The sequence below is a fragment of the Fringilla coelebs genome (genome assembly GCF_963513975.1).
Source record: "Fringilla coelebs genome assembly, chromosome: 1".
Taxonomy (NCBI): Eukaryota; Metazoa; Chordata; class Aves; order Passeriformes; family Fringillidae; genus Fringilla; species Fringilla coelebs.
Window position 1 is genome coordinate 53,328,342 of NC_140028.1, and position 27,928 is coordinate 53,356,269.

The following is a 27,928-nucleotide window of genomic DNA, read 5'->3' on the forward strand; positions in this document are numbered from 1 at the left end:
GAAGCTAATGCAAAAGAGAATCAAGGTTTGGTTGTCAGCTGTTACCTCTGGCTGTCGAGGTCTGGGCACGCTATGAAAAGACACCATGCCCACCCAAGCAGATTGAAGGGGAGAGCAAATATTTTCACTTGTTCTCTCCAGCAACCCTTGTGGTTGACTTTGAAGGGATCAGACAATATCCACAGAGAAATACAGAAGAATATAGGACCCCCTCAGTCCTTTATTGCAGCAGGGAAACCCCAACTGCTCTGCACAAAGAGAAATAATTAGTCTGGAGGATGATTTTTTCTCATCCATTTCTTTAATTGTTAATGTGGCTAGAAAGGTTTTCTTTTCAGGTGGTTTTCTAATGTAATTCATTCATGCCATCTGTCAGCACCTTCTATTAGTTTTGAATGGCAGGGCAAGCTCTCAGCACATCAAGGTGCACAATGTGGTGCCACCTTTGTTTTGGTTACCCCTGGAGGAGATGGGAGCATGCCAGCCACACAATTCGGCAGGTTAGCAGTGGGTAAATAGCTTGCAATTATGTAATGCACACCTGACAGCCCTACTTGGTGGTGCTTTGCTAGTTTTCAGCCACTCTGCAGCAATATATTTCACTGGTATTTTTACTGGCAGCATGATAATTTAAGTCTGGTAAAAAGCTCCTCCGGCAAAAAACAAAAAGGGGACATGAGGTTGAATTAACTGAACCATTAAGTACATAAATGTTAAGGAAAAAAAATCTTCATTGGCCACTAAAGACAAGAAAAAAAAGGCACAATAAAATCATGTATGTAGGCTCCGGGGGGAAATTTAAGAACATGTTTAACCTGTTTAAACCAAAAGTCTATCCTTGATACTGGGAGGATTCATTAATAAAGTTCATTTAGTAGGAAAAAGCTTCTCATCAGTCAGAAAAGGGAGCATAGGAAGAAAAGTGCAAATACTTAGAATAAAGAAAAAATTGTCATCCTTCTGTGGTTTCTATTCAAAAAAATCTTACAAGAAGCTTCCAAGGCAAGAAGTACAGACATGGAAAGGTAAAAAATTTAGGCTTACCAAAGCCAAACCCATTTAATAAGGTTCTTAACCAGTCTAGACAATTGCAGTATGTTTGCAGTTTGTTTCTATTTCAGCTTTACTAAAGTAACTGATATTTTACATGGGAAACAAATTAAAACAAGGACTAAAATTATAAAATGAAAGTGGCTACAGAAGTGATCTGAGTAATGCTGGAAATACTTTCCAGCTGCAGACATCACCAGCAGAGTTCCGCAAGGACCGGTCCTGGCATAGGCACTACTGTTTTTGTCAGTTGACTTGGCAATTAAAATACGAGTGATAATGAAGCTTGCTAATAACACAGATCAGGGAGCTGCATTTAATATGAGGGAAAATCAGTCTCCCAGAACTGCATGATTCTGAGGACTGAAAGATCAGGAATTCTATTACCATTAGTAACACCAGAATACACTTTGTAGTAACACCAAAAACTATTCAGTCCAACAAAACATGGTTGAGTGACTATAAACAACAGGGTTTGCTCTATCAGCAGATTGAATAAAACCAGTATGACACCGCTATACTGGAAGAGAGTGTGCAATAAAACACTACTTCACTGGCACAGGAATTCTGTCAATCACTGGTAAAACCACATCTAGACAGGAGTGTACCTGTCAATTCAATTACCCTCCTTTAATCCAAAGTAAGGCAAATAATTAGTAGAAGACCTAGACTTCAAATTGTTTATTCAAACAAAACACAGAGAAAATACCAGGTGTTTGTAAACATGTAAGAGGGGGGAGAGTAAAGCCAAGAGTGAATAGAGAACAAAAGCTATTTATGCTAAAGAATAGGGGTTTTTGTACTGCAATAAAAAGGAACACATTTGCTATGAAGGAATTTTCATTGGGATTTACCAGGGTTTTACCCTTGAGTGATGCAAGGCCTGGAAAAACATTCTCAAGGAAGGCAAGAGAAAGGCAAACAAAGGTTTGATTTCTGGAGTTTGGTGTGTTTGTGTGGAGACCATCCACTGCCTCAGCATGCAAGCAGAACACTTTAATGAGTCAGAAGGTCTCGAAAGAAACCAGCTGATCTAATTTATTCAGACATACCTGAGAGTGGACAAAGGTGGGCTGTCACTAACTACATATTAAGTGCAGTACTGATGTGTAAGCTCACATATAACAGATGACAGACTTTAGGGAACACATGTGGATAGCTCAATGGGAGAACAGGTGTTTTTTCTTTCCTTTTTATTTTTTGGCAATAAGATGGGCTGATGTTTTACCACAGAAAGTGTCTCTCTCTAAGTGTAGCAGGTTATGAGGGCTCTGTTTATAGTACCTTTGTTTGCAGTAGTTCCTGGCACTTCATGCATTTTTCATAGCTGTTTCTTGTTAATACATGCTGTATTCCTTGGAGTGCCAACAAAAAGGGCACTCAGTTGTTAGCAGCCTTCTGTCACTATTTTACTGACAAAACAAGCAGCAAGAACAGCAGCTTCTGACAGTCCTACAGGACTGCAACTTATTCATGGTAAAAGAAACATGACAACTTAACTGTATCACAAAAGAACAGATGCAAATACAATTTTCAGCCTGAGCACTAAGCCATTGATAACCACAAAGCTTTGCAAAACCAGATTTCCTTACTTGTGCACACAAAAACACAAGCAGTTCTGTGCATATCCTTTAATACATATTAACCCTGTTTCCAAGAGCAAAACCAGATATAATACACAAGCAAATGCTGATACCACCTCCATACATGTTTATTGTTTTGCATGTAAAAATCTGGTATTTTCAGAAGCAGGAACACAAAAAATTGATACAGCAGTACAGGAGGCACCCTGACCCTGTAAACAGTTTATGATGAGGCAGTCTTAGCAAGCAGATCCGAGGATGCATTACGCCGTTTCCATAAATCCTTCCCTATCAAAGCTTTGTTCCTTCTTCCTGCCAAATCAATAAATGGTCTCTGCTCCACTTAGCGACTGCTCTTGTGCACTTGCTTTCATGTTCTCTCTCTCAACTTCACTATAAACGTCCCTTTTTCCTTCACACACATCTGGCCCCAGACTACACACTTCCCATGTCATCACAGCAGGGCAAAATTCTTCCCTCCTCTCACAGGCTGCAGCCTTCTACACCAGAAAAAGGGTAACAGCCAGCAAGTCTACAGTCAGTTACCCAGGACCAACTCAGATTGCATCAGATACATGATTCAGTACTTTCTAAAATTATGGGGATTCTTTTTTCGCTGCTATGTTTGGTTTATGTGTAAATTCAGTTTAAGGTTCTGCATATACCAAATCAAAGCAACATGTTTACAAAACGCCGTTCTAATCAGCCCACGCTAGCATTCAAAATTCTTAGATGAGTACAGCTACAAAGAAAAAAAGATTTTAAAAAAACCACAACAATTTCTAGCAAAGAGTCAGCTTCCCAGTGGGGACAAGGCTAAGGAGTCCCAAGAGTATTGCAGCCATAGCTGCAATAGTTTATTTCATTTCAGTATTTCACAGTTGTCCAGATAAACACGTTCCACTTTTCAAAAACAGGGCAAATAAGTGTTTAAAAATTCTGCAGGTTTTCCCCTTTCCTGAGATCACTGAAACAAATCCACCTTTAATTTTTGCCTTAAAAATGTTCACATTGAAATAAAAAAAAGCAAACTAGAAATAAGAAGGCAAAGCTAAGTTGCTATTTTGAAGTATTAATAAAGACTTTTTATAATACAACATACAAACTAAGTGAAACAGAAGGCACCAGAAATAAGTCTTCTCCCTCTGAACAAACAAAAAGTAAATGTCATTATATTAGTTTCCAAATTTTAAAAAATTCTTTAAGAAATTAACTTTCAGGCATGTACAGCTTTTTATTAAGTATAAGTTAATTACTAATGTAATACAAAACACAGAACAAACACACTCAGTTGTGTGAATCCTTTAGATTGGTGTATGACAACACCACGTAATTTTTTTTTACATGTCCTGAAAGAAGAAACATAAGGACCTAATTGTTGCACTCATACAAGGTCACAGCCTAGTGAGACATGAAATTACTAAAATAATATTCCCAAGAAAAATCAAATTTCCTGAAAAATACAAGAATGCAGTTAATTTACAAGAAGCATTTCTATGCAGTCATGTCACTGTTTGTCCTTTTAAAGGTGTTACAAAACATAAGAAAGAGCATATTTCTCCTAATGTAGAAAAAAAAAATGCTCCAGAAACATAAGGCACAACTGAGCAGACTCTTCCTGGGTAAATGAACCACCGGACACCATTACTGGCTGACTGGGGCTGCCTGACCACGGTTTTAATGAATCAGAGCCGCTGACTCATAAAATGAGAATGTATTTTACTCTGGCTTAGTGCCTAATTCGAAGCGCACTGCATCCTTGGGTTCGCTGTGAAACACAGCTAAGATGGAAGGACGGGACACCACCACTGCCCTAAGAGGCAAACCATGATAACTCTACAGTGGCCATGCACAAGCAGTGACAGAGGAAGCAGGAGCTGGTGGAGCCAGGATCCCTTTGCTGGGAGTGTGGCAGGGGTTGTAGTGCCCCTGACATCCAGCACAACTCCAGGACTGGCAGGAAGGACTGCCTGGAAGGCAGCTTCTCTGTGCTGCACACCAGCATCCCCAAGGACCCCAGGGCTCCCTAGCCAGGGGAAGCTCTCTGCTCCAGGACAGCAAACTCCCATCTCTGCTGGGCTGATACCCATGCACATCAACTCCAGAAGTGCTCAGCCCCAAGCACAAAGTCCCTGTGTCAGCTGAAGGATCACCATTCTTGCTGGTGACAATCCCACAGCCATCCAACTACATACAATGCTGGGTCCATGTCCCAGGGACCCAACGTGGGAAGCACAAGCTGGTCTGAGTCAGGCAGCTGCTCTACTTTGCTTTTTAAAGTCAGCCCTCCCAGAGCAACTCACACGACTCGTTTGGTCAAATTTCAAGAAACCAGTCCTAGACTGTCACAGCCATTTCTTCACTGTCTACCATTCACCACAGAGAAAATCCTATGCCAAGAGAAGGGTGAGGAAGAAGGATGGCAGCAGGAGTGCAGACAACTGAGCATCTCAGAGACCTCTGTGAACCACAGAGCCCAAAGAAGGACACACAATGGAGGGAAAAGCAAGAAGAGAGAATAACTTCTAGGAGGAAACAAAAAAAAATGCACTAGCACAATAATTTGTTTGGGTGGGGATTTTGTTGGTTTTTTTAAATGCAAGCCAGAATCAGTTGATTCCTAAAGTAGGCGAGTCTGTACCTTGGCCGAGTTGCAGCAAGTAGTATTTACCACAGATCCTTCCAAAATTTCACTCATCTCTGGGAAAACCACATCAAATCACACTAGAGGCAGATATTCACAAAACTAGATCACTATCTCCACAGTAACACCCTTCACCCCTTGAAATCCCAAGCCCAAAATACCAAATTCCATTTTGGAATGCATATTTTTCACCACTTCCTCTTTTCAGCACTACCTCATATTTGTCACTTATGATGTCTCTTCTTGTATGCCTACTCACCTTCCCAAAGGTGCTCTGAAAGATCAACAAAATAATCTTTGTTTCTCTGAATTTCCACTTCTATTTTCTCTGCCTGTTAGATGTAATATTTAATTCTCTATTTCTATATCGTTAATTCAGTTATTTGTAGAAGTCCTGTCACCTCCTTCCCTGTAATTTCTAGAAGTCACACATTCTTGCTGGCCACCACAGTTAATGTATTTTCTACTGACAGAGTTATTTGATGTTTTTATTATGACTCTGCCAGCTGGCCTAGTTGGCTATCTTCTTCAGCTTCCTATCCTGCTTCCAAACATCATTAATCTCTTTGAACTCATCTACTCATTTCCCTATTTCTCAAAAGAGACAATGATTTCTTTGCCCTTTTCTATGGAAACCTCCTACCCCATCTCCCAACTCTACTAACATCTCCCTTAGTCTCTTCCCTTATTCCCAGCCCTCATACTCCATTTGCCAGCTCTCCTGGTCTTTGCTTAACTGCCCTTATCTACCTGCCTTCAAATACTTCATAAACTGGGGCTTAAAATGACCTGAAACACCAAATTCCTCTACAATTACATTATTATATCATTATCTTCCTCATTAATTGTTCTCTTCTGTGACATTCAGCAGGCCAATAAATTATACTCAATTTGTACTTCTTCAATTGTAATTCAGTTTGCTTCCAGTAAAGGCAACTGTTCTGGAGTCACACCAATGCAATCCCCATAAACCATGACTTGCTTTTCCAGAAAAATGACAAGCTCAGAAGCAGACCAGCTCCCACATGAGGACATGTGGTTTCAAAAAATGAAAGTGTATTGGATTTGCATAGCCTGGTTTTGGTAGCAGAGGGGCTACAGGTTGTTCTGTGAGAAGTTGCTAGAAGCTTTAACCATGTCCAGCAGAGCCAATCCCTGGTGGCTCCAAAGACAGACATGCTGCTGGCCAAGGCTGGGCCAATTAGAAATAGTGCTAACACCTCTATGATAACAAATTTAAGAAGAAAGGAAGAAAAAAAAAAGAAGTTGTCATGCTATTGTAATTGTGGCCAGAGAAGAGCAGAGTGACAGCATGTGAGAACTCTGCAGGTACCAAGGTCAGTGAAGGACAGAGAGGGGCTGCTCCAGACCCCAGAGCTGAGATTCCCCTGCAGCATGTGGTGACGATCCCAGTGAAACAGCTCTGCTCCTGCAGCCCATTGATATCCACAGGGATGCAGAGATCCACCTGCAGCCCACAGAGACCCACAGGGGTGGAGAGATCCACCCAGAGCCTGTGGAGGAGCCTGCGCCCATGGATGGATGCCAGGGAAGAGGCTGGGACCCTGTGGCAGCCCTGCTGCCAGGCTGGAGCAGCCTGTCCTTGGAGGACTGCAGCCCATGGAAGAGTGACCCACACTGGCGCCCGTGGGAGCGTCTCACGTTGCAGAGGTTCACAGAGAGCTGTTGCTCATGAGATAGAGCCAGACCAGAGAAGTTCATGGAGAACTGTGTCCCCTGGGAAGGACCCCATGGTGCAGCAGGGGCATGAGTCCTCTCCCTGAGCAGCAGAAGAAGCCACAGTGACCATAACAACTATTCCCCACCTCCCTGCACCATTGGTGGCAGGATGTAGAAGAAAGCAGGGATGGGCAGAAGGTGTTTTTAAGGGTTTATTTCACTTCTTTTTGTCCTGTTCTGATTTTGTTAGTAATAAATTCATTTCATATCCCTAAGTTGAGTCTGTTTTGCCCTTGATGATATTTGTGATGAGCGATCTCTCCCAGTCCTTATCTTAACCCATGAAGCCTCTCTTAAATTTTCTCTCCTCTGTTCAGCTCTGGAGGGGAGTGTGAGAGCAGCTTTTCGTTACTGCCTGGCATCCAGCCAGTGTCAACCCACTACAGTCTTTGCTGGAAAATATGGGCAGTATTTTACTGTGGGCTAGGGAAATCTGTTTATCTCTTGCTAGAAGAGTTTAAATTCACCCACCACCTACTTTATATATACTTTCAAATGCCTCCTTTGTGTGTTCACATACCCTCCTAGTTATATAAAAAAGAAATCCATTCCCTCCACTCTGCCTGAGTTTTTAATATTCTGCTGTCTCAGTCTTGTTCCAGGGATAGGATTGTCATGCTTTTTTCACCTGGAAGGATAATTCAGGGTAAAACTCCTCCATCTACCAATTCTAGTACTGGTGGAATCATTAATTTACACTTCTGCTGCAGATTTGTAGCATTTACTACAAAAACAAATCAGATCACTTCATGTATTAAAACTAAATACACCTACACTCTCATATTTTTGTCAGCTGATTTACTTCACTACACATTAAGGAATTCAGTAATGCCATAACGAGAACATAATCAGCAAGATAATTCATTACTACCGCACAGAAGATAAAACCAGATTTCCCTCTGCAAAATTTTGTGCTTCGTAAGAGAACCATCATCCCAACCAAAAAACTAGGCAGTTTAACTGGTGATGTCTGCACAGGCACTATTTACACTAACAAACAAAGAAAAAAAAGCACCTTTCTGAAATCTTGTAGCAGACAAAATCATTTACATATTGCTAAAAGAGAGATCTTCAGAAAGAAACCCATGTTAAGCCACACGTATATTTTTCAGCAAACACTGAAGTCTGGGTAGATACTGTGCCTGATGACGCTGAACACTGGCAAAAATTTGCTGCTATGCTGTCTTTGACCCACAACCCAGCAGATGTTTTCAGCCCTGCTGGTCGTGTTCTGAACCATGCAAACCCTTTGCACAGCTTTCTGGATTTCACCATGGTAAATTTAACTCACTCACTGAACGTTTTTATTCTCTTTACAATTTTTACTAGCTTGTTTCATCTCATAGCTCTTTCACAGGATCTTTGGACCTTCTAGCACATCCTTTCACAGAGACCTTTTGAATGCGAAATGTTTCCATTTCTAGTTCCTAGGAAGCTAGCAAAAACTGTGATCATAGTGTCCTGTCCATGTGTCTTACACAGGTACCTAATGAAATCAAACTGTTACCATTGTACCATGATTCATATTCACACCTAATTCATATAGTTAAGTTTTTACAGATTATTTTTCTTTTGGTCATAAGCCCAATTTCAGATTTCAGTTAACAAAACCCCATCATATATCTAAGAAATGTATGTGGGGCTAAGTCTGGTTTTTCCCCCGGCCTGTTAAATACTGGGAAAAAATTCTGATTTCTCTTACAGGATCATCATCTAAATTATTAGGATATAATTGTTTAATATTACCACTTTCAGCAATTCTGACTCAAAGAAACCATCATATCACATCTTTGCTATAATTAATTTTAAATATAAGATATTCCAGGTAGCACTACCCATTCTATATTTGGCTAACATTATTTCCAAAAGAAGAAGACAGATGATTACTGTGGGATGCTGACCACTCAAAATTCACAAGAAATCAATGCAAGGTACAAAGATTCGAATACTACAAGGTCATTTGTGTCAGAAATAGTGAGGCCAACAGGACCAGGGTAGAGAAGGTGAGGCACTGGGCACTGGTGAGGTCAGGCTTGAATCCTGTGTTCAGTTCTGGGCCCCTCACTACAAGAAGGACATTGAGGTACTGGAGCATGTCCAGGGAAGGACAATGGAGCTGGTGAAGGGTCTGGAGCACAAATCTTACAAGTTGCAGCTCTGAGAGCTGGGGTGGTTCAGCCTGGAGAAAAGGACACTGAGGAGACCTTGCTGCTCTCTACACCTTCCTCAGAGGGCATTGTGGCAAAATGGGCCTCAGTCTCCTTTCCCAGGTAACAAGGGACAGGACAACAGGAAACGGTCTCAAGTCACACAAGGGGAAGTTTAGCTTGGATATTGGGAAAAATTTCTTCAGTGGAAAGGTTGGCAAAGTAGTAAAGTCACCATCCCTGGGGGCATTTTAGAGGAGCGTAGATGTGGTGTTCAGGGACGTGGTTTAGCGGTGGCAGTGCCAGGTCAACAGCTGGGTTTATAACAGTCTATTCCAACCTAAATTATTCTATTCTACCCTATTCTATATTGCCTCTGCCTTATTAGTTATGCCCTCTTAGAAGCAATCTAAATATATAATGAGCTTAATTATACCATAACATAAACTGACAGGAAGCCAGGCTGAACTGCCACGAAGTACGCAATCTTTGCATAGTTTCCTTTTGCAAGAAAAGTGCAAAGGACAATGTTAAATGAGGAGGCAATTTGTTTGTGGTTTTTTCCTCAGAACACTCAACATCCATAAGGGACGTGAATCTGGTTTTCAGACAGCAGCAATTAAAAAAAAAAAAGAAAAAAGAAAAAAAAAGAAGCAACAACCACTAGCAGCAAAGGCTACTTTGACAGTCTAAGGAATCTTTTTTCCGTGTTCATGAGAAGAGACTATTATGTTACTGCTTGTGGCATGAGCCTTTGAAAGGCAATGTTTTCTGCCAGGATTTTGATGAAAACCAACATGAAACAAGTTACTTTAATGTGCTAACAAGAGTTCTGTAAACAACAGCGATAGTATCTTCACCTACAGTTTTGATTAACCACTTCAGGAAAGACATTTTCCTCCCTTTGTGCCCAAACTTTCTTAATGTCTCCTTCTCCACTGTTGGTGTGCACCCATGACATCATTAATTTACTGTTATCATTTGTGGTCTTACACTTACCAGATGGCTTCTGCTGACTTTGAGATTGAATCTCAGATTGTTCCTTACACTTAAAATAAGAAATAATCTCATCAGATACAAACATACCTCAGTATTGAAGAGAATGTCAAGCTGATTATTAGTTATCTGTTACAACAGCAGTTTCTTTCTAATTTGGTGTTACATCTGCCTCTGATTTACTCAACTTTGTGAAGATGGTGTGTTATATGTTACCTAATTAATGGAATTCAGACACTGGCATTTTTAAATAGCCTTCTGGCACTGGCAGCATTGTTCTTGGACAATTTCCTTGGGAATCATTATGTTGTGTAAAAAAAAATAATTAAAAAATATATATCTGCACCATGCATGAAAGAAACTGCTGACCTGAAATGTGAGGTTTTAAATTAATTAAGCAACAAATCCTAGCTGTCAACGTAGACATGGCAAAAAATACAACTGTATCAATTCCTGTAAAAAATGTTACAAATACATTTATTAATGAGGCTACTTAACATTCACTACCTGAAGGAAAAAAAGAAAATAGTGCATGCTTACCTTGACTTCCATGCCTACCTTTTACAGTAATATTAATTTTAAAAATGCTATTTTGTAGCATCCTCATCCTCCCCATCTCTGTAAGGTTTGATTCACTCCTTATGCACAGACATGTGATGCAAACAGGAGACTTGCTGAATCTGATTTGCAAAAAGATGGGTACCTCCAAGCCAGCATGATTCAGTAAATTACATGGAGTCTGACAATTCTGAGAGTCGGGCCCATCTTCCCTAGTTTTTTTTCATTTCTCACATACCAGGAGAGGTACACCTACTCCTTGCTAGAAGAACAGTGAGAAAAATGGAGAAACGTGAATATTTTGGTTGCCCAACCTTTATCAAAGTCTGAAGCTAAAAATACCAGTATCTTTAAAACATTTTTTAAAGTATACACTATTTTGATACTTCTCTGCAGATATAAATTTTCTAAATATAAGACATTGAAAAAGTAAAGAATAAAACACAATAAAACACCAGTTTGAGCAACAGATGACACAGCACATAATTTATTTGCAGTACTGCATGGGAGGGTGTTAATCTTTCAAAGAAAGGAAAAGGCAATGGATACAGACAGTGAAAAATGCAAATTTGGAAGAAGACTGAAAAGCTACAGGAAGACTTGACTTGAGTATATTTCCCACAACTACAACAGCATAAAGAGCCCTCAGAAAAGTCATCTGGGCAACTACAACTACACCAATTATTGTTTTCCATGTTTAATCATCTGGCACCCAAGGGCACACCTGCGCAGAACAAGAGAAGAAAACAGTAACTGCATGTAACTTTTGGAATCAAAAACTTGCCTTTTATCAAATGCTACATGCCACAAACAGTTCAACTTTTCATATAGTTAAACCATAACTCCTCCCATGCTTCCTGCAGAATGAAAGAGGCTAGGGAAGGGAATTTCCAAATATACAGTGAGCTGACCCTCTAAAAGCTGCACAGTTAACTGAACACTACAGCCAGAGAAATAAATAATAAATCTTTCAGTTTGCAGGAAAAAACAAAAAAGAGACAATTCTGCTGGGTTTATAGAACCCAGCACAACAGATTCTTTGAATGATCAGCACAAAGTGTTTCATATGGCCAAAACACAAGCCAGTTTTTCAAATACTTGTTTCAAAATTGCAATCCAACAGTAAAATAACTACTGCTAAAAGTCATTTGTCAGTTCTACATGAGATGGAGGTCATGTAGGAGAAAAGAATGCAATAAAGAAACATGCAAAGCTAATTTTTTCCTGCGGTTTTAAAACAAATTAGCTGTCAAAGTTATGCAGAATAACAAGAAATACTGACTAATTAAAAATATTCAAGTATGTGAGCATGATTGCTGGGAAAATAATGCCAATAATTTACTGGCTAGTTAGCTCCTTAGAACCGCCAACTTTGGACAGTTCTTGAAGTTGGGAATAAACTTTGTAGGTCTTGTATTAATTCATCATTCCATTCATTGCAAGTCAGTGACTGATGCTGGTGCCAATGCTACGGAATAACATTCATTAATAATCAGCACATTCAGATGAGAAACACAAGTTCAACTTTTCGAGCTTTTGGGTGCATTTTGTATGCACTCAAACACAGCAAATCAAACGTGCCCTACAGATACAGGCTGTAATTAATCTATTTTTAACCAAGAATGGAAATCTGCACTTTCATGAGTTTTGAGGTAGCAGTGAGTTTTCACAGACTGAAGAAACAACTCCAAGGAGGATTTCCAAGATCTACTGCTACACATTTTAGGATCAAAACTCAAAAGCCATAACTAAAACATCTTGAAGAACATACTTTCATGTGAAGAGAGAGAGTTTAAGATGTATTGCAAAGACTTAATGCTTAGGTTCCTAAATCAAAAATGAGGAAGAAAAATTCCGACAAGTTCTGCCTGGGTAGCAATGCTGACTGTTCAGATATAATATCCAAACATCAATTTATTTTTACTTGTGAACCTTTGATCACAGTTTGAAAGTTCAGAGTTGTGTTTTGGGGTGGCTTTTTGTTTGGTTTTTCTCTTTTAAGGAACAATAAAAATTGTAAATGTCTACTTTCTGTTTGTTACACTCAAACAAGGTCAAAAAGTTCCCAATACGGTGTCCCTTGGGACATTCAAGATAAGCCCCTGGGCTGTATCAAGTGCAGCATAGCCAAAGGAAGGCATTACTTCCTTTCTTCAGCTATCATTAAACCACATGCAATTTTGGCCCCTCTCAGGAAATGAAATATGTTGATGAACTTCAAAAAATCCAGGGGAGGATCCCAAAGACAGTGGAGGCTGAGGGACCTGGACTCATTCAGCTCCAAGACAAGGCAGTTTTGTGGTCGCTTCACAGTAGCCTCCTGACCTAAGTGGCAGTTACAGAAAAGACAGCACCAGGCTCTTTACAAAGGTGCCTACTAAGATAGAATGGTTAGTTGGGGGGATAGAAGAGATGAAGGAAAAGAAATGAAATTAAATCCTAATGCTTGTGAGATTAACTAAGCACAGTAATAGGCTGTAGACCTCTGTTCTCAGATTTTCAACACCAAATAGGAAAAAGCACTGAGCAATCACAGTTAAATTCAGCATTGCATTGAGCTGGAGATTGGAGAGGAGATCTCCTGAGGTGCCTCCCAGCCTGGGATGCTGTGAGGAGGGAAACAGAAAGACTGACCAATGCCCCTCCTGTAATCACCCCAGAAACCTGGGGCAGGGCGTGGCAGGGGTGTGGCCAACCTCAACTGCTTCGAAAGAATACATGAGAAACTCAAACCAAACAACTGGGGAATTACTCACCCTGCAAAACAACAATATTCTTCCTCCACAAAACAGAGGCTCAATCCAGTGACTTGGCTCATCCTTTATGCTGTTGTCTTTTTTTTAAACAACTACTATATTCTAATTTCTGAGTATTTCAAGGACAACTAACGCACATTAATTATGCAGGCAGGATACTCTGGTAATGGGACATCCTTGTTCCTTCCAGTTTGCAATATTGTGTAGCACTGGAACAATCTTACTGCTATTCCATTCCAAGAGCAACAGGAAACAGTGAACTCCACAGGGGGAAGAAGCAAACGGAACTCCCCCAAATACAGTAACAGTAAATACAGGCAGGAAATAACCTGATACTCTTGTTCTGCAATTCTAGCAGCTCCAACTGCTTCATCCTCTGGGGCACACTAATGACCACTTGGACCTTCTGCCATTTCCTTATTGTTGCCAGTATGACTCACCCAGCAGCCAAGTTGTAGGAAACAAGATTTTTGGTATTGCCTCTTTTTCTGTTTTAACTTGGACTTTTCTAAAGGGAGGGGTGAATTTAAATCATAAGGTCAACCCTGATTTCTACCCTCCAAACAGCACAGTGGGATTGTCTTCTTCCCCTCAGTCTGTCTACATGCTATGATAAAAATGTAGGCATCAGAAGAGGCTTACTGAGGCTGCCAAAAGTTGACAGTGGCTTATTTCACATAAAGTTATTGTATCTCTAAGCAATTTATGCCTAAAATCACTGTGGTACAATTAACTGCAAGGATCTTTTTTTAAACACACATAAAATGAGTATGTTTACTTATGTTTTCAGCAAATTAACAAGAAAAATATTTGTCAAGATCTTCAAGCAACTGTGAAGCTTTACATGCAGATGGCAATGAAAAGCTGCAAGAAACAGGCCGTGTTTATATACACCATCAGCATCATGATGGAGTTCATTTGCTCAGTTCAATAAAAACAAATGGCTAATAAGAAAAACACGGCAACATTAGAGAACACGTGACAACAAATTCTATACACAGGTTAATAAGAATAAGTGTAGTGAAAACCATGAACTAGAGAGATTCCAGTTGAAACATATTTTCACAAATAGACACAGTTTCACACTGGTTTGTTGGGGGGTTGCCCAATTATACTCTGAAATGACAGAAGAAAGTCATAAACTTGATTATCTTTACCAGATGCTTTAAGAACATAGCAAAAAAACTTTATTTAAAGCAGAGTTTTAAAAAGCAGGTTATTGATTTCCTTTCAATTTTGAGAAAATAAGCTATGGAAGTGGTGGGTTTTGTTTACTTAGCACTATACTGCAAATACACATGCTCCACATTTAGCTAACAAACAAGAATATTTGGGTCATACTTCACAGATCTTTGTTCTCCAAATTACAGTTATTTGACGTGTTAAATGTCTAGACAAGAAAGGAGGAGGAGGACCAAGGAGAAGAATCGAGCCTACTATGCAGTTTTCTAGCTGATGATACAATTATCCCAACAATTTCTTTGGCCAACAAAACTACAACCTGAAGAAAATTTTATTATTTAGCATTCAGAAAAGGCACAAATATTTCTCTATGACTTTCTATAGAGAAATATACAATTAATGCCCTCAAAGAAAATGCTGTTGGTGTCAATGACTCATGCAAAACCAAAGAAAATAATTACAATTCTGTGCTTCTAACTGGAAGAGCCCTTCAAAATACATGCACCAGAAAGTCTGGTCTCTGAAAAAGTTTTGAAGGGTTAAAACGTGTAGTTTTTTACTTGTTTTGTATAAGTGTATTTAAGTAACTGTGTAGAAGCGCATTTAAGTAACTGTCAAAAAACCAGAGTTATTAAGGAATGTAATAGGGCAGGTTTTTTAAATTCTAAGCATGGAGTGAAGGAGCAATGTATTGAAACATGTTTTTGAATACTGCTTTGACAGTACTTGACAATATTGTCATAGATGACAACGTGATCTAATATTTATTTATGGTTGTAAAAGTTTTCTACATACATCAGGGTTTGTGGAGACAAGTTTCCCTCACTTTCCTTTGGCTTATGAAATAATTTATTCTCAGTGACCAGGAAACTGCAATTCTGAAAGACATTGTAAAGAGCCACAAATATAACTAGGAAAGAAAAGCACAACAAAAACAGATGTAGCCTCTATGCAAACATTTTGCATGTTCCAGACATTTCCCAATATATGAGAAAGTAATAAAATGAAATTCAGAGTGTCACTGCACTTGTTTGCTAGATTTACTTGACAAGCAAATCAACATCAGAGATGCGTAATGCTGTAAATCAACATCACCTTTCACAGCTGGAGACTTATCAATTTGGATAAAGGCCTACTATCAAACTGCAAAAGTGGGGGGTTACACTGGGTACCCAGCTTGTTTCACTGACCATTCCTTTCCAAGCCTTTGCAACCTACATCTGCACTTAAAAAAAGCTAAACTAAAAATAATGTATACATGCAACCTAGAATATATAACTGCTAGCAAAAGGAGTTTAGTGTTCCTCAAATTACCTAGGAGCCGATTTCTTTAATAGCACATCTTAAAAAAAAACCAACAAACAAACAAAAAAACCACCACCATACCGTTTATACCGTTTATTGAGTGGCATTAGCACAACTAGGAAGAAGACAGCACCTGTTCTTGTTTAGCATCTCTACCCACACACAGTGTTTGGCATGCTGCAGCACAACAGGAGTCCAGAACGCACCACCTTAACCGTTTGGGAAATCTTTTCCAATCGCCTATGCAACTTCTGATCAAGGGACAGAACTGATCTCCACTTGAATACCCCTCGGTACTTCAGTTTTACCTTATGGTTCTGTCAAGCTATATTAACTAATTAGTGGCTTGGAAACAGTAGATGGAGTATGCAATGTCTGGAGTCCCAGGCTTTCCCAGGCTTTAGAATATTTTTCCTGAAAGGGAGTGATTAGTGTATCACTCACAAACCCACTGTCACTTTAAGTTTTACTTGTATAAAACACCTTCCAAACTAAAGACTGCCTGAATGAATTCAGAGAAGAGCTACACTGTGCTCTCTATACAAACTGCAAAGATATCCTGTCCTGAAACTCCTTTTTTATGGAGAAGGCAGAATTACATAATTCTCATCCCTTTCTCTTCAGAATTGGACAATTGATTGGAAACTCAGAGTTGTTAATTTCTACAGTTAATCTTAATGGTTGATTTTATGCTTGCAAATGTTATTCTAAAGTGTTAGAGTAAATAGAACACTACACTGTTGTTGATTTAAGTGATTATACATACTTTCTTCCATCCAAAGGATTATTTACTAAGGCAACAAACTCAAAATTAATTTAAAAGTACTTTTTTGATTCATGGTGGAATTCACCCATGGAATTCATTGCCACAGGATATTATCAAAGCTAACTGCGCTCAGAATTAAGGATATAAAAGAAATTAAAATACATAATAGCAACCTTAATGTGACATTCCAGTTTTACAACTGCCTACTTAATATAGGAAATAGACAGGTAAGACCCTCAGGAAAAGAGAAGTGCATTAATACAACCACATCCTGAACCTAATGCATCAAAGGATATACTTCTAACAAACACATCAAAACTGCTGATTTATCTGACAAAATAACTCCCAGTATACCAGTTTCCCTCAATAAAAGAATGAGAAGGCTCCCTCACTCATTCTGAAAACTTCTCATTTACACACTACCAGCTTCTGACCTGCTTAGTCCCACAGACCTGTCAAGATGAGAGAATGAAGATCTGTGATCATCACCAAAGTAATGCTACAGAAAACTTTTACCCTACAAAACAAATCTGGATTGATTTAGTTACAAATATTGATTGATCTGCTGCAGTACAGAGAAAAAAAATTATACAGCCTCTTACTAGCAAATCATACTTCGAGTATCTTTAGAACTACCTGAAGATATTGGAAAGGCTAAAGCAATCTGCTGACTACACAGACATTTTCACAAATTAGAACTTGCTAATTTCATTCTTCACACTGGAAACTAAACAGTTTTTTTCAGAGTGCTACAGTCTAACACATGAAAGTAGTTACTGATGTTCCTCAAGCGGAACATTATCCTCAAAAAAAGACACCACAGCTTCACAGTGGCTCTCATTTCAAAGTGAAAAGACTGAAGAGAAGAAAATGTGGAGTGTAAACACTCAGCTTTACACACTTGTAGAAAAGATTTTACTGTTCTGAAGGAGGACATAATTTGGTGTCCCTTTCAGATACAATCCTTTGGATGATACTTCCTTCCAAGAATTCTTTTAGCAACACCAGCCACTCTGAAGTTGTTTGGCTTTTGCCAGCATTTACAACTCTGCTACTTCAACAAAAATGTTGGTAAAGATGTAACATGAAATTATTTTTGTGTTTAAGTGGTTAAAACTGTTGAACTCTGTCCCCCTGCCTATTGTATATCAGTTGTTGTTTTCTGCAGTTTTGGACTCTTAGCAAATACCTGAAATGACAAAGAACCATAGCTACACACATACAGGTGCAATAATTTTATCATTCTCTTCCCTGATCTCCATTAGAAACATCCACCAAAAAATGAGTCATCACCAAATACACACAGGTCTGTCATTTCAAGTTTTGATTTGACTGCTCTGATTAAAAAGAAAAAGAAACAAAACCCAAAATACATCTCAGTGTTGTACCTGCAATTTAGAAGACGGGGAATTTCATGCACGACACAATTTGCATGAGCTCCAGCACAACAAATAAAGGATTCAGATGCTTTCCAGTTCTGACAGTCACCAGGCAAACTGTCCACTTTCTTCAAGTAACTCTTACCAGTCTGCTGTCTCCCACTGATTGCCACTTCCATGTTCAACACTATCTGTGGAACAAGCTACCCACCACGTAAGCCCTAACCCTTGCACACTTATAGGTTCTGGTTTTAGCTCGTCTTTGTAATTAAGTGGATTCAAATCACTTAACAGAATGGTTAGGATAAATGAGTAGAGAAAGTAAGAACCTATGGAGACAAGTTTTATTCCTATTTTTTGGTGAGATTCATCTTTAAGTGGTTTTTCAGCCTGAGCGCTAGGGAAGAAGCAAAGGCAGTCAGCCTGAGATGGCTGTTACACAAGAGAGAGGGAGCACTGCACTTGCAGGAGACTGCTGCCTCCCCACTCTTCAAAAGACTCTTTCCTCTGGGTTTTAATTGACCCTAGGTGGAAGCCACAGAGATTGCAATGTCATGTTGTGCACAAGAATATCTAACCCTGTGTCTACGAGCCAGGAAAATGTTGCTCTTGCAAGACTGTGTATATTTTGCTCCTGCTTGACACCTTTCACCTGCTCCCACTGAACACGGTAAAATTTCCTGTAATCAAAGAAGCCAGGTAAAATAAATCATTTGAATGGAGAAGGAAAGCTTCCATTTTAGCTGGTTTAGGATCTCTTGTGCAAACTGACATCCAAGTTAACTTTTTTTTCAGCATGCTACCCACTAATGGTTCCTAGACTTTTTGTTGCTGTGACTAATACTTTTATGAGTGTTCTGGGACACCCCAGAGTTTCAGAATGTAATGGGAAATCTATGTGAATTTTTATCATGCTGATCCCTATCATTCTCTTGGTACACCATAATAAATATTGCCCAATGTCACCATTATAACAAAAAAAAACCCACCAGTCTGATCTTTTCCTTCTTTTCAGTAATTGACCAATTTTAGAACATAATAAGCATGACTTTCCCCATCGACAGGAAGTTTATTCCAACTTTAAAAATACGTCAAAGTTTTTTGATATGTATGTTTACACTGTCACATGCAATGCCGCTACGCAAACTGCCCTCTAGCCTGAACAGTCTTGCATCACAATTTGCTATGTCATCACCATGACATCACCTGCAGAGACAGGCACATAAAAAACATTCAGTCGCCTGAAACCTGCAAAAAAATATCATATCCTCTGATCATTTCTTGAACGGCCACCTCCAGTGAAACCAACGAAAAGCACAAAATAAATAATAATCCGAGCACAGCATGGTTAGCTGCCTCCACAGGCTTGCCTCAGTATTACAGCTGCCCAATTTATTCTCGCTAGCAAATGCGAGTAGCAGTAATTCAGAGCAGCAAAACACAAACAGAGGCATCCGATTCTGAAATACACTTCAAACATGCAATTTAAGAAGAATTTTAATACCTGGTAATGTAGTAATTCAGATATTTCCCCTTCAAAATTTTCATCAATATTTGTTAATCTGGGGATAAGAGATCACCCAAGCATCATGGAATCTACCTTTTCCTTCCAAGGCAGAACACAGACCTCACTCCCACTGAGGTACTTCTAGCAGGTGAATATACGTACTTTTGAAAATACTGTAATGATTTAAGAAATGCTCTCTGTAACATATTGTTCATATCCTGAAGAGATGCTAATTCTGATTCATTCAGTATCATTCTCATGAGCACTGATTGCTGAAAGGAGAAATAAAAGAAATAAAATGAAGAAAAAGAATTCCTGCTATTTACCAGGAGTTTAAGTATTTGGCTTAAAGACAGTTATGAAAATTTCCAAATAATATCTGAACTCTGTCACCAAAAAAAATTCTGAAGCATTTTATTTTTATCTGCCATTGTTTCGAAACACTGATACCTGCACTTAACCCCTAAGAAAACTCTAAACTTTCTAGAAGCTTCTACAACTGTTAGTTGTAGAAGCTGGGTCAAAATTCAAGAGTTCAGAAAGCAAGTGTAACTTCTGGGAAGCACTTGGCCCAGGCAACTACCTCACTGAGGCCCATGTGCTGATAACACACAATCCAACAGCATCAGTCAAAACCCAGAGAAAGCCATCCTCTGGAAAAATGTCCTAAGCATTTTTTCCCCAGCACCCCATTTGAAAATAACAATATTTGGCTTAAGAGAAAACTAATGAATTGTGTGTGAACAAAAACAATTAGAAGCAGTATAATTAAAAACTGTTATTAAGTAAGCCAGCTTTGTGGTTCAACTCTCTATAAACCAAAGAAAGCAATTACCAAAAGATTGCTCTGATGCCTTACTTCAACACGAAAAATCCCTTCTTGTATTTTTCAAGTACATATGTGTAACAAAAGAAGACAGGTTCACACCAAGGCTCAAGCTTTAAAAGACAAAATATAAAAGGCCCATTTTCCACCACCACTGCCAAAAGCTCCCTCTCCTCTATTTTGTTATTTGTTTTTTCAGCATTGTACTACTACAGTAGAGAAAAAATATCACATTGTAGTAATCACACTGGAAAAAAAAATCCAATAAAGTACCCAACTCTCTCAGTCTTATTACCGAACACACTACTTTATTTGCAATAAGTTTCACATTACTCTAAGTTACTATTCAAACTCTAGGATCACATTGGACTGAACATAGGATTTTTATCATGAAAATAACATGACAGGATCAACCTTGAAGTCATAAGCCTACAATCAGCTTTTCAATCTCCAAAGCCTTTTTATTTTGTGCGTGTTAAGTTTCCTGTCTTTATCAGACGCTCAAGACCCATCATTCTTGAGATTTAAATGGAAACATCTAGGCTTACCTGCACAAGATTAGACTTCAGTGCTACAGATCTGATCTTAAAAATTCTTACAAGCAATTGTGTTTTCTCAGATATGTGGTACTGATAAGTGCCTGGAAAGTATTTCATCCCAGCAAACTAATATTTTTTCATAAATGCAAAACTAGCATTAGTATTTATTTTAAAAGTATGTAAACTTAAGGTATTTAAGGTATTAAGACTTAAAGCATTAACCATTTTAATAGTATTTAAAGAATCCATTTTCAGCTTAGCAGATGCGTTATTTTCAATGAGTTTGCCACAGCTGCCACTGCCCTCCACATACCTGGTCAGGGCTCTTCAACCTCATAGAAACAAAAAACCAAATTATACCATGATGAGAAACTGTAGTAACTGAGCATTTTAAAATCAAACACAATGGATTCTGAACCAAAAGAGCCACTCTCTATCTCCACCCTTTTGGCAGTGCCAGACACATTCACTGCCCAGACAGGGGCAGGAGACACAAGAGCATCAGTCTCACAGTGAGTCCTTGCGGCAGCTTTTCAGCTGCGGATGCAACCTCACCGTAAGTCATACAAAAAACCATCACTCTAAAAAGCCTTTTCCAGAAGCCCATGAAACACTTCCTTGATGCTTGGGAAAGGAAGAGAGCACTGGCTCAGGGATAACTCAGGTGCGGACACAAGGTAAGTGCAAGAGTGAAGACAGCTGAACTGTGATTTTCATCCTAGTGAGGACTCTGCTAAGAGCTTGTCTGTAGGTGTTATTTTTTTATAACACCTACAGACACAGTAAACTAGGGTAAGAGAAAAGCTGTTTGTCCACTTACTAATTCCTCTCTCAAATCCAACTGAACAAGATCACTAGGTCCAAACCCAAAAGTTCCATAGTGGGATTTCTTTTTCATACTGAAAATGGGAGGTGCCTCTTTCAGGTTTTATATTTCGATTAATCCTCAGATGAGTAAGATTTATGAGCATATGCAATTCATGACAACACCAGTTCTCATCTGTGGATGTATTACTGCAATGTGAAAGTACTTCTGCATTACTAAATATCGGGAATACGGACAGCAAAACCATTTTATCCGAACTTGTTTTGATACAGAAAGAGTCTGAACATCTGACAGAATAATACCCCTCCTATTTTAATAGCACAGCAACCTATTATATAATGAGAATAATACTAAAAAAAAATTCACCCAATTCATTTCTTTGCCCCACATGTCTTTCCAGTAAATTCATCCTCATACTTCAAAAATCCTTCATAAATTTAAAGAAAATATGGGGCCCGGCTGATTCCAAACAGGGAGTTAGCTCTATGACTAACACTGGCATTGAAAGACCTGCCTGACACCCCCAGCCCTCAGCTTTGAGGGCCCCATGCATTTCCACTCAGCTACTCTGCACACTGGCCACCATGGCACAGACACCTGGTTGCACGGGGACAGCCTTAAATCTCCCCATCTGCTGCCATGGATCAGTGGAACTGTGCCCTTTCCAGCACCAGTGCTGGCCACCCAAGCCTAGGGCTGCACACCTGCGGGCCCTAGAAGGAGCAGAAAGCGGGTGCAGATGCTGGTGATGGTCTGAAAAGCTGCCTCCACCTCATCCCTCATACAACCGTGCTAACAGCACCCACCACACACGCGGCCTCAGGCAAAGAGACGGGGGAAAAGTGCATTTTCACTGCCAGGCCGCGAAATCAGGAGGGCTGCACACCGCGAGGCACCAGGGAGCGCCCTGGGTCCCGCATGCCTCCAGCGGGGCTGAGGATGGGATCCGCGTCCTCCTTCCCGGAGGAGAAGTCGGAGGCAGGGGAGGGCACCTGGAACCAGTGTCGGGCAGCTCCCGGGCAAGGTGGAGGGAGAGATGCGGAAATAGAGATGCGCTGGCCGGGTCACCACGGGGTTAGTCAAGGGCAAAGCCCCGGGAAGGATGCGTGTTTCAGGGACCGCTGGGCAGCTCGGTCCTGGAAGGACGGTGAGGCCCCACGGGGGGTGGGAGTCGCTCCCTGCAGCCCCGGCGTTCGGCGCCCGCTCCGTGCGGCCGGGAAAGGGCTAGCGGCGGCCCGGGACCAGCCCGGGAGCCCCGCGGCTGCCGCGCAAGGTACGGCCGGCACCGCTCCGCCGCCCGCGGAGGACGCGCCACGCGGGGCTGACCATGGACAGGTTTCTCTCCGCGCCGTGCCATTCCCGGCCCCCCTTCCCCATCTCCCGCCCCACAGCTCCCCACCGTCCCGGTGGGCACCAGCCCCCGCCGAGCTGCCCTCCGCAACGGCGGCTTTCGAGGCCACCCCGCGGTCCTGCGATCTAACGGGCAATCGGGACTTCTGCAGAGATTTTTTCAAATTGTGCGGAGGGCACGGATTAATATTAACATATTCACCCATGGCTGGACACCGCAGTTTTCCATCCAAAAATAATTAGTTTCTTGGATGGCCGCCTGCTAAGTAACGCGATTTAATATACTGAAATTTCTCTCTCTCAAAGTAAGGAAAATCTACCTCCTGAAAACCTCTGTAAATTTGAGAACTGCTCCTTCTGAAAGACGCTCACTCTTCCCTTTACAAAGTACCCTCGAAACCCCAACGCGGCGGCTGAACCAGCCTGCCTGCAGGGCAAACCCTGAATCCTCCTCTCTCCCACGCCTTGCCCGAGGATGCGGGACGACGCGGGACTCGGAAAGCGGCGGCAGCCGTTCCGAGCGAAAAGACGCGGAGCCCCGCACGCCGGTGCCGCGGCCGCGAGCACCCCACCACACGTGGGAGCCCTGCACCCCCGGGTGGACACCAACGGAGACAAAAATTAATAACAACGGCAAACATATAAGAAATTAGGGGAGAGTTACGAAGTTTAAAGTTTCTTGGAAAAATAGCGGAACGGGGGAGATGACACGAGGAAGGAGAGCGGAGCATCCCCCAAGCCGCCGGCCCGGGCCGGCAGCGACGGCGATCCCACGGCCCCGGGACGCGCACCCGCCCGAGAACCCACGGAAGGAGGGAGGGACGTACCGGCAGTCAAGCACACGGGCAGGAGCAGCCGGAAGGTGAGCCCGCACACCACCTCGCTGGCCATCGCGGCGGGCGGGGGTCTCGGCCGGCCGGCCGGAGAGCCGTCCCTCTCTGCGCGCCACCGCCGCTCCTAGGGCCGCCCGTGAGCGGAGCCGCCGCGGCGGCGGAGCATCGCTCGTCCCCTCCTCGCCTCAGCCGCGCCGCCTCACGCCTCCCGCCGCATCCCGGCGGCAGCCCATGCAAGCAGCGCCGCGCCGCACCCCCGGCCCGGAGCACGCACACGCCCGCCCCTTCGGGGCTCCCCCCACCGCCCTCCCCCGCTCGCCCGACGGCGCGGGCCCAGCCGGCGGCACCCACGGAGCTCGCCGCGCCAGGGAATTGCCCCGCGGTGCGCCCCGCCCCGCTCCGCGCCTCCTCCGCCCCCGCCCCTGCCTGCGCGCCCCTCCGCCGGGACCGTCCTGCCACCGCGCCGGCTCCCGTTCTGCGCTGAAAACTTCGCCGGTTTTCCCTAACGCTTCTTTTCGTGTTGGTTTTGGGGAGGGGTGCTAACAATTTTTTGTTTTCTCCACTTTTTTTTCGTTTACATTTTTGTTGTTAACGGGTTTTTTTCTTGACTGGGGAGCGGTTTTCTTTAATCTGTTCACTTTCCGGCCCTCCTCCTTCTCCCCCGCATCGCCCTCCCCTTTCAGCAGCACATTTAGGTCCACAAGAAAATTGTCGCCTGGAAAAAAAATAGATCTCCGGTGGCTGGAATGTATTTGACTTTTCTGGAAAGCTTTTTACCCTTTAAAATACGGTGCTGGTTAGAAAATGCTGTGGGTTTAAAGGGACCGCTTCAAGGCCCAGCTGGTGTGTCCTTGTGCATGTGCTGGATGAACCTCACAGGCAAGGTTGAAATAGTGATGCTGTAAAATAGAAAGTTATTAATGTTATCAATACAAGTAAAAATGTGTTTCATTTTTGGCAATGTACTGCAATCCCTCACACTTAAATAAGGGAAGTTTAGACTGAACATCCTCTTCCTGGGGGCAGTGCCTTAGGTAACTTCATTCTGGAGTCAGAGAAAGCAGGAGCAGTGACCCTGTGGTCCTTGACATAATTTCTCAGCCCTTTTTTCTGGTGAAGGACTTCATCCAGTCTCACTTCAAATGTAAAGAGTCCTAGATTTTGCTCTTGAAGTCTTGTTTGAATGTTTGTTTAGTTTTGGGGTTTTTTTCCCTCTTAGAATTACTTAAGCATATTTTGCTTTCTTATGCTTTCTAAAAGAGAGTATTTTCATATCCTTGCAGAGAAAAACGATTGCAAACATGAACACGACTCACAGGAAAATACAAAGGGTCTTTAAAAAAAAATTGAAACTATGCATTTGGGGGGCTCAAATGACAAATGTTGAGCCATGCAGACATCTGACTTTTGTTTTATGAATAACAGCAACTATTTGGATATTCAAATATTATGCAACATACTAACAGAATCTGACACAAGTATATTTGAGAAGTAAAGAACTCTAGACTTACTTATATGAAAATGCTCAGGAAATCTAAGAAAAACCAGCTACAGAGAGTAATTCCATGTGCCTAATGAGTCTGATAAAAGGAACCCTATCACCAGAGCCTAAGCCTCCTCTGAGGAGGTACAGTCAGCTCACAGGCAGTGTGTGGAGTTAAAATGTAACCTCTATCTATCTTTACAGAGATTGTAAGGAAGCCCCATCCTAGCAGGATGAGTGTGACACCTCCGTGTCGGGGCACAGCCTGTGGAGGTAGCTCCCTCTCTCCCTCCCTCCCCACATTCAGGCCCAGTGTGGGTCACCCACACATCTTGACCATGAACCAAGCCTGGATATGTGATTCTCAATCTTCTGGCACAGGTTTCTGTGCACATACATCTTTGTGAATACACCTAGTGATGGTGTCTGTAGGTGGCAGAACACTAGGATCAGCAAGTACTTGGTCTGCTAAAGTGTCTGATCAGCCTGTGGTAAAGTCAATCCCAGCATTGTTTCAAGACCACAGGTCTATCTTTAAAAATTTTAAGTTTCCAAGGAAGCTCTCCTTGACTGAGAGGCTGAGCAGCAGTTAATAGTAGTCTCTGTGTGTAGGATATAGGCAGAGCTGAAACATTCTGTGCACTTTGGCAACACATTTTCAGATATTGATTGGGTTTGGGGGTTTTTGTTTTGTTGGTTTTGTTTTGGTTTTGAGTTTTTCAAATTAACTAAAGCCAGGATGAAGTATTTATTATCTCTAGAGTAGAGTTACCAAATTCATTACTTCAGAAAGCATTCGTTTTATGCTAGTGTTTGGGAATTAATTAGCCAGTTTTCAATACTTTCCATTCACACTGTATGAAAAGAGGAGTTTAAATAAATGCATTGCGTGGTTCCTTACATTTTACCAGACTGTTCATCTCCTGCAAAATCTATGCAGCCGCACTGCCACCTTTTGGTTAAAACGTCTTTCGTGTAAGCAGCAACATCTCTTTCCTGCAACTGCTGGGAGTTAACTGTTTGCACACACAGAATTTTGAGAGAACAATGAAACATCCACCGTCCAACCACACACCCCTGGAGTGGTAAAAAGTATAAAGAAATAAATGAAGACTTACCAAGAGTTATGTACACCTTCTGTAGCCCAGCTGTGGACAGAAACAATAAATGCATTAACTTGAAAATTGGAGAGGCACTTTAGCCAGCATGGAAGCAATAAAGCACAGGACTGACTTAAATATAGAAAGAGAAACTGAATTAATGGGAAAAGTGTCTGTTGGATTAAGTGTACCTAATAGAGAACAATGATTAGAAATAGGCCAGGAGCTTATTTAGCTAATGCCAGCTTTTTAAAGTGACGCAAAAGCAATTTGAATATAAAGCAAGAGGTTTGCTTCTTCCCTAAAGGCATACAACTTACTGAAATCACATTGTGGGCCACACACTTTTCCTCTTTTCCTCTGCAAACCACAGGAAATAGCCAGTCTGTGTGACTCCTTCAGCATCCAGTAAATGTGCTAGCAGTGGATGTAGCTATCTCATCACCTATCAGCATTTCTTTCCCTTACTTTCAGCTACCAGGACCTCAGCCCCCCAGATGTGTAACACTCACCTTAGTTGAAAACATTTTAACACTGTGGAGATTGATGAACCCTTAATAAAGAGTGGGAAGAAGAAGATCTTAATTTTATAAAATAACAAACCTCAGCCATGAAAAGATTTGCTCTACCTCATCTTTTCCCCTTCTCTGTAGTGATAACTTGGGGTTTTTTTTTGAAAAATGTTGCTCCCACTCCATCCAGTAGGCAAAATCAGTGGCAGTGAATTGAGTCAGAGGCCAAGAGAGCTACTGGGAGGAAAAAAGTCCAAAATGTATTGTGTCACCAATTCCACTAGGTAGAACATAATAATTTAGAATTGGTCATTGAAGTTGACTATATTGAGCTGACTGTCCAAAACAGTGCTGTTCAGAAAAACAGCTTCTAATTGCCTGAGCTGTTGTGTTTGTTTGGCTGTTTGAATAATGAACTCATGCCTTTGTTCTAACAGTCAGAGACTCCAAATAATATAACAAGGGTTTGACTATGGATACATATATACATATATTACATGATCACACAATCCATACAGTTGGCAAGCTCCATAAATGAGTGCTAAACTAGATGAAGAAATAAAACTCCTCTATATAAAAAGACAGCGAGGCATTAAGTTCCACTGAGAGGCATGAGAAGTTACTGAAGCCTTTTCAGGGCAGTCACTGCTGTACAGTGCTGGTTTATATTTGTTATTCTTACAATATGAGAGTCCTGCTTTGGGGACCTGTGGGGAAGGAAATGGCTTTAACATTTGCAGTGATGATTAACTAGTGTGTTATGTCTCTTGATCCATGCTCCCTAAGAATACATGAAAACATCCTGCTCCTCGTACCTATTCTCCTCCTGCTCAGTCCTGTCAGCAG

General features: G+C 41.3%; 1 protein-coding gene across 1 annotated transcript in view; it reads right to left on the bottom strand.

The window, feature by feature from the left end:
• The window catches only part of PIEZO2 (piezo type mechanosensitive ion channel component 2), a gene marked incomplete at both ends in the record, with an annotated part of 285,393 nt that extends 261,348 nt beyond the window's left edge, over positions 1–24,045 (bottom strand). Inside the window, one exon of the mRNA XM_084204434.1 lies at positions 23,982–24,045. Within this exon, the coding sequence (XP_084060560.1) occupies positions 23,982–24,045 (64 nt within the window). The remainder of the gene's footprint in view (positions 1–23,981) is intronic.
• Between the last annotated feature and the right edge of the window lie 3,883 nt (positions 24,046–27,928).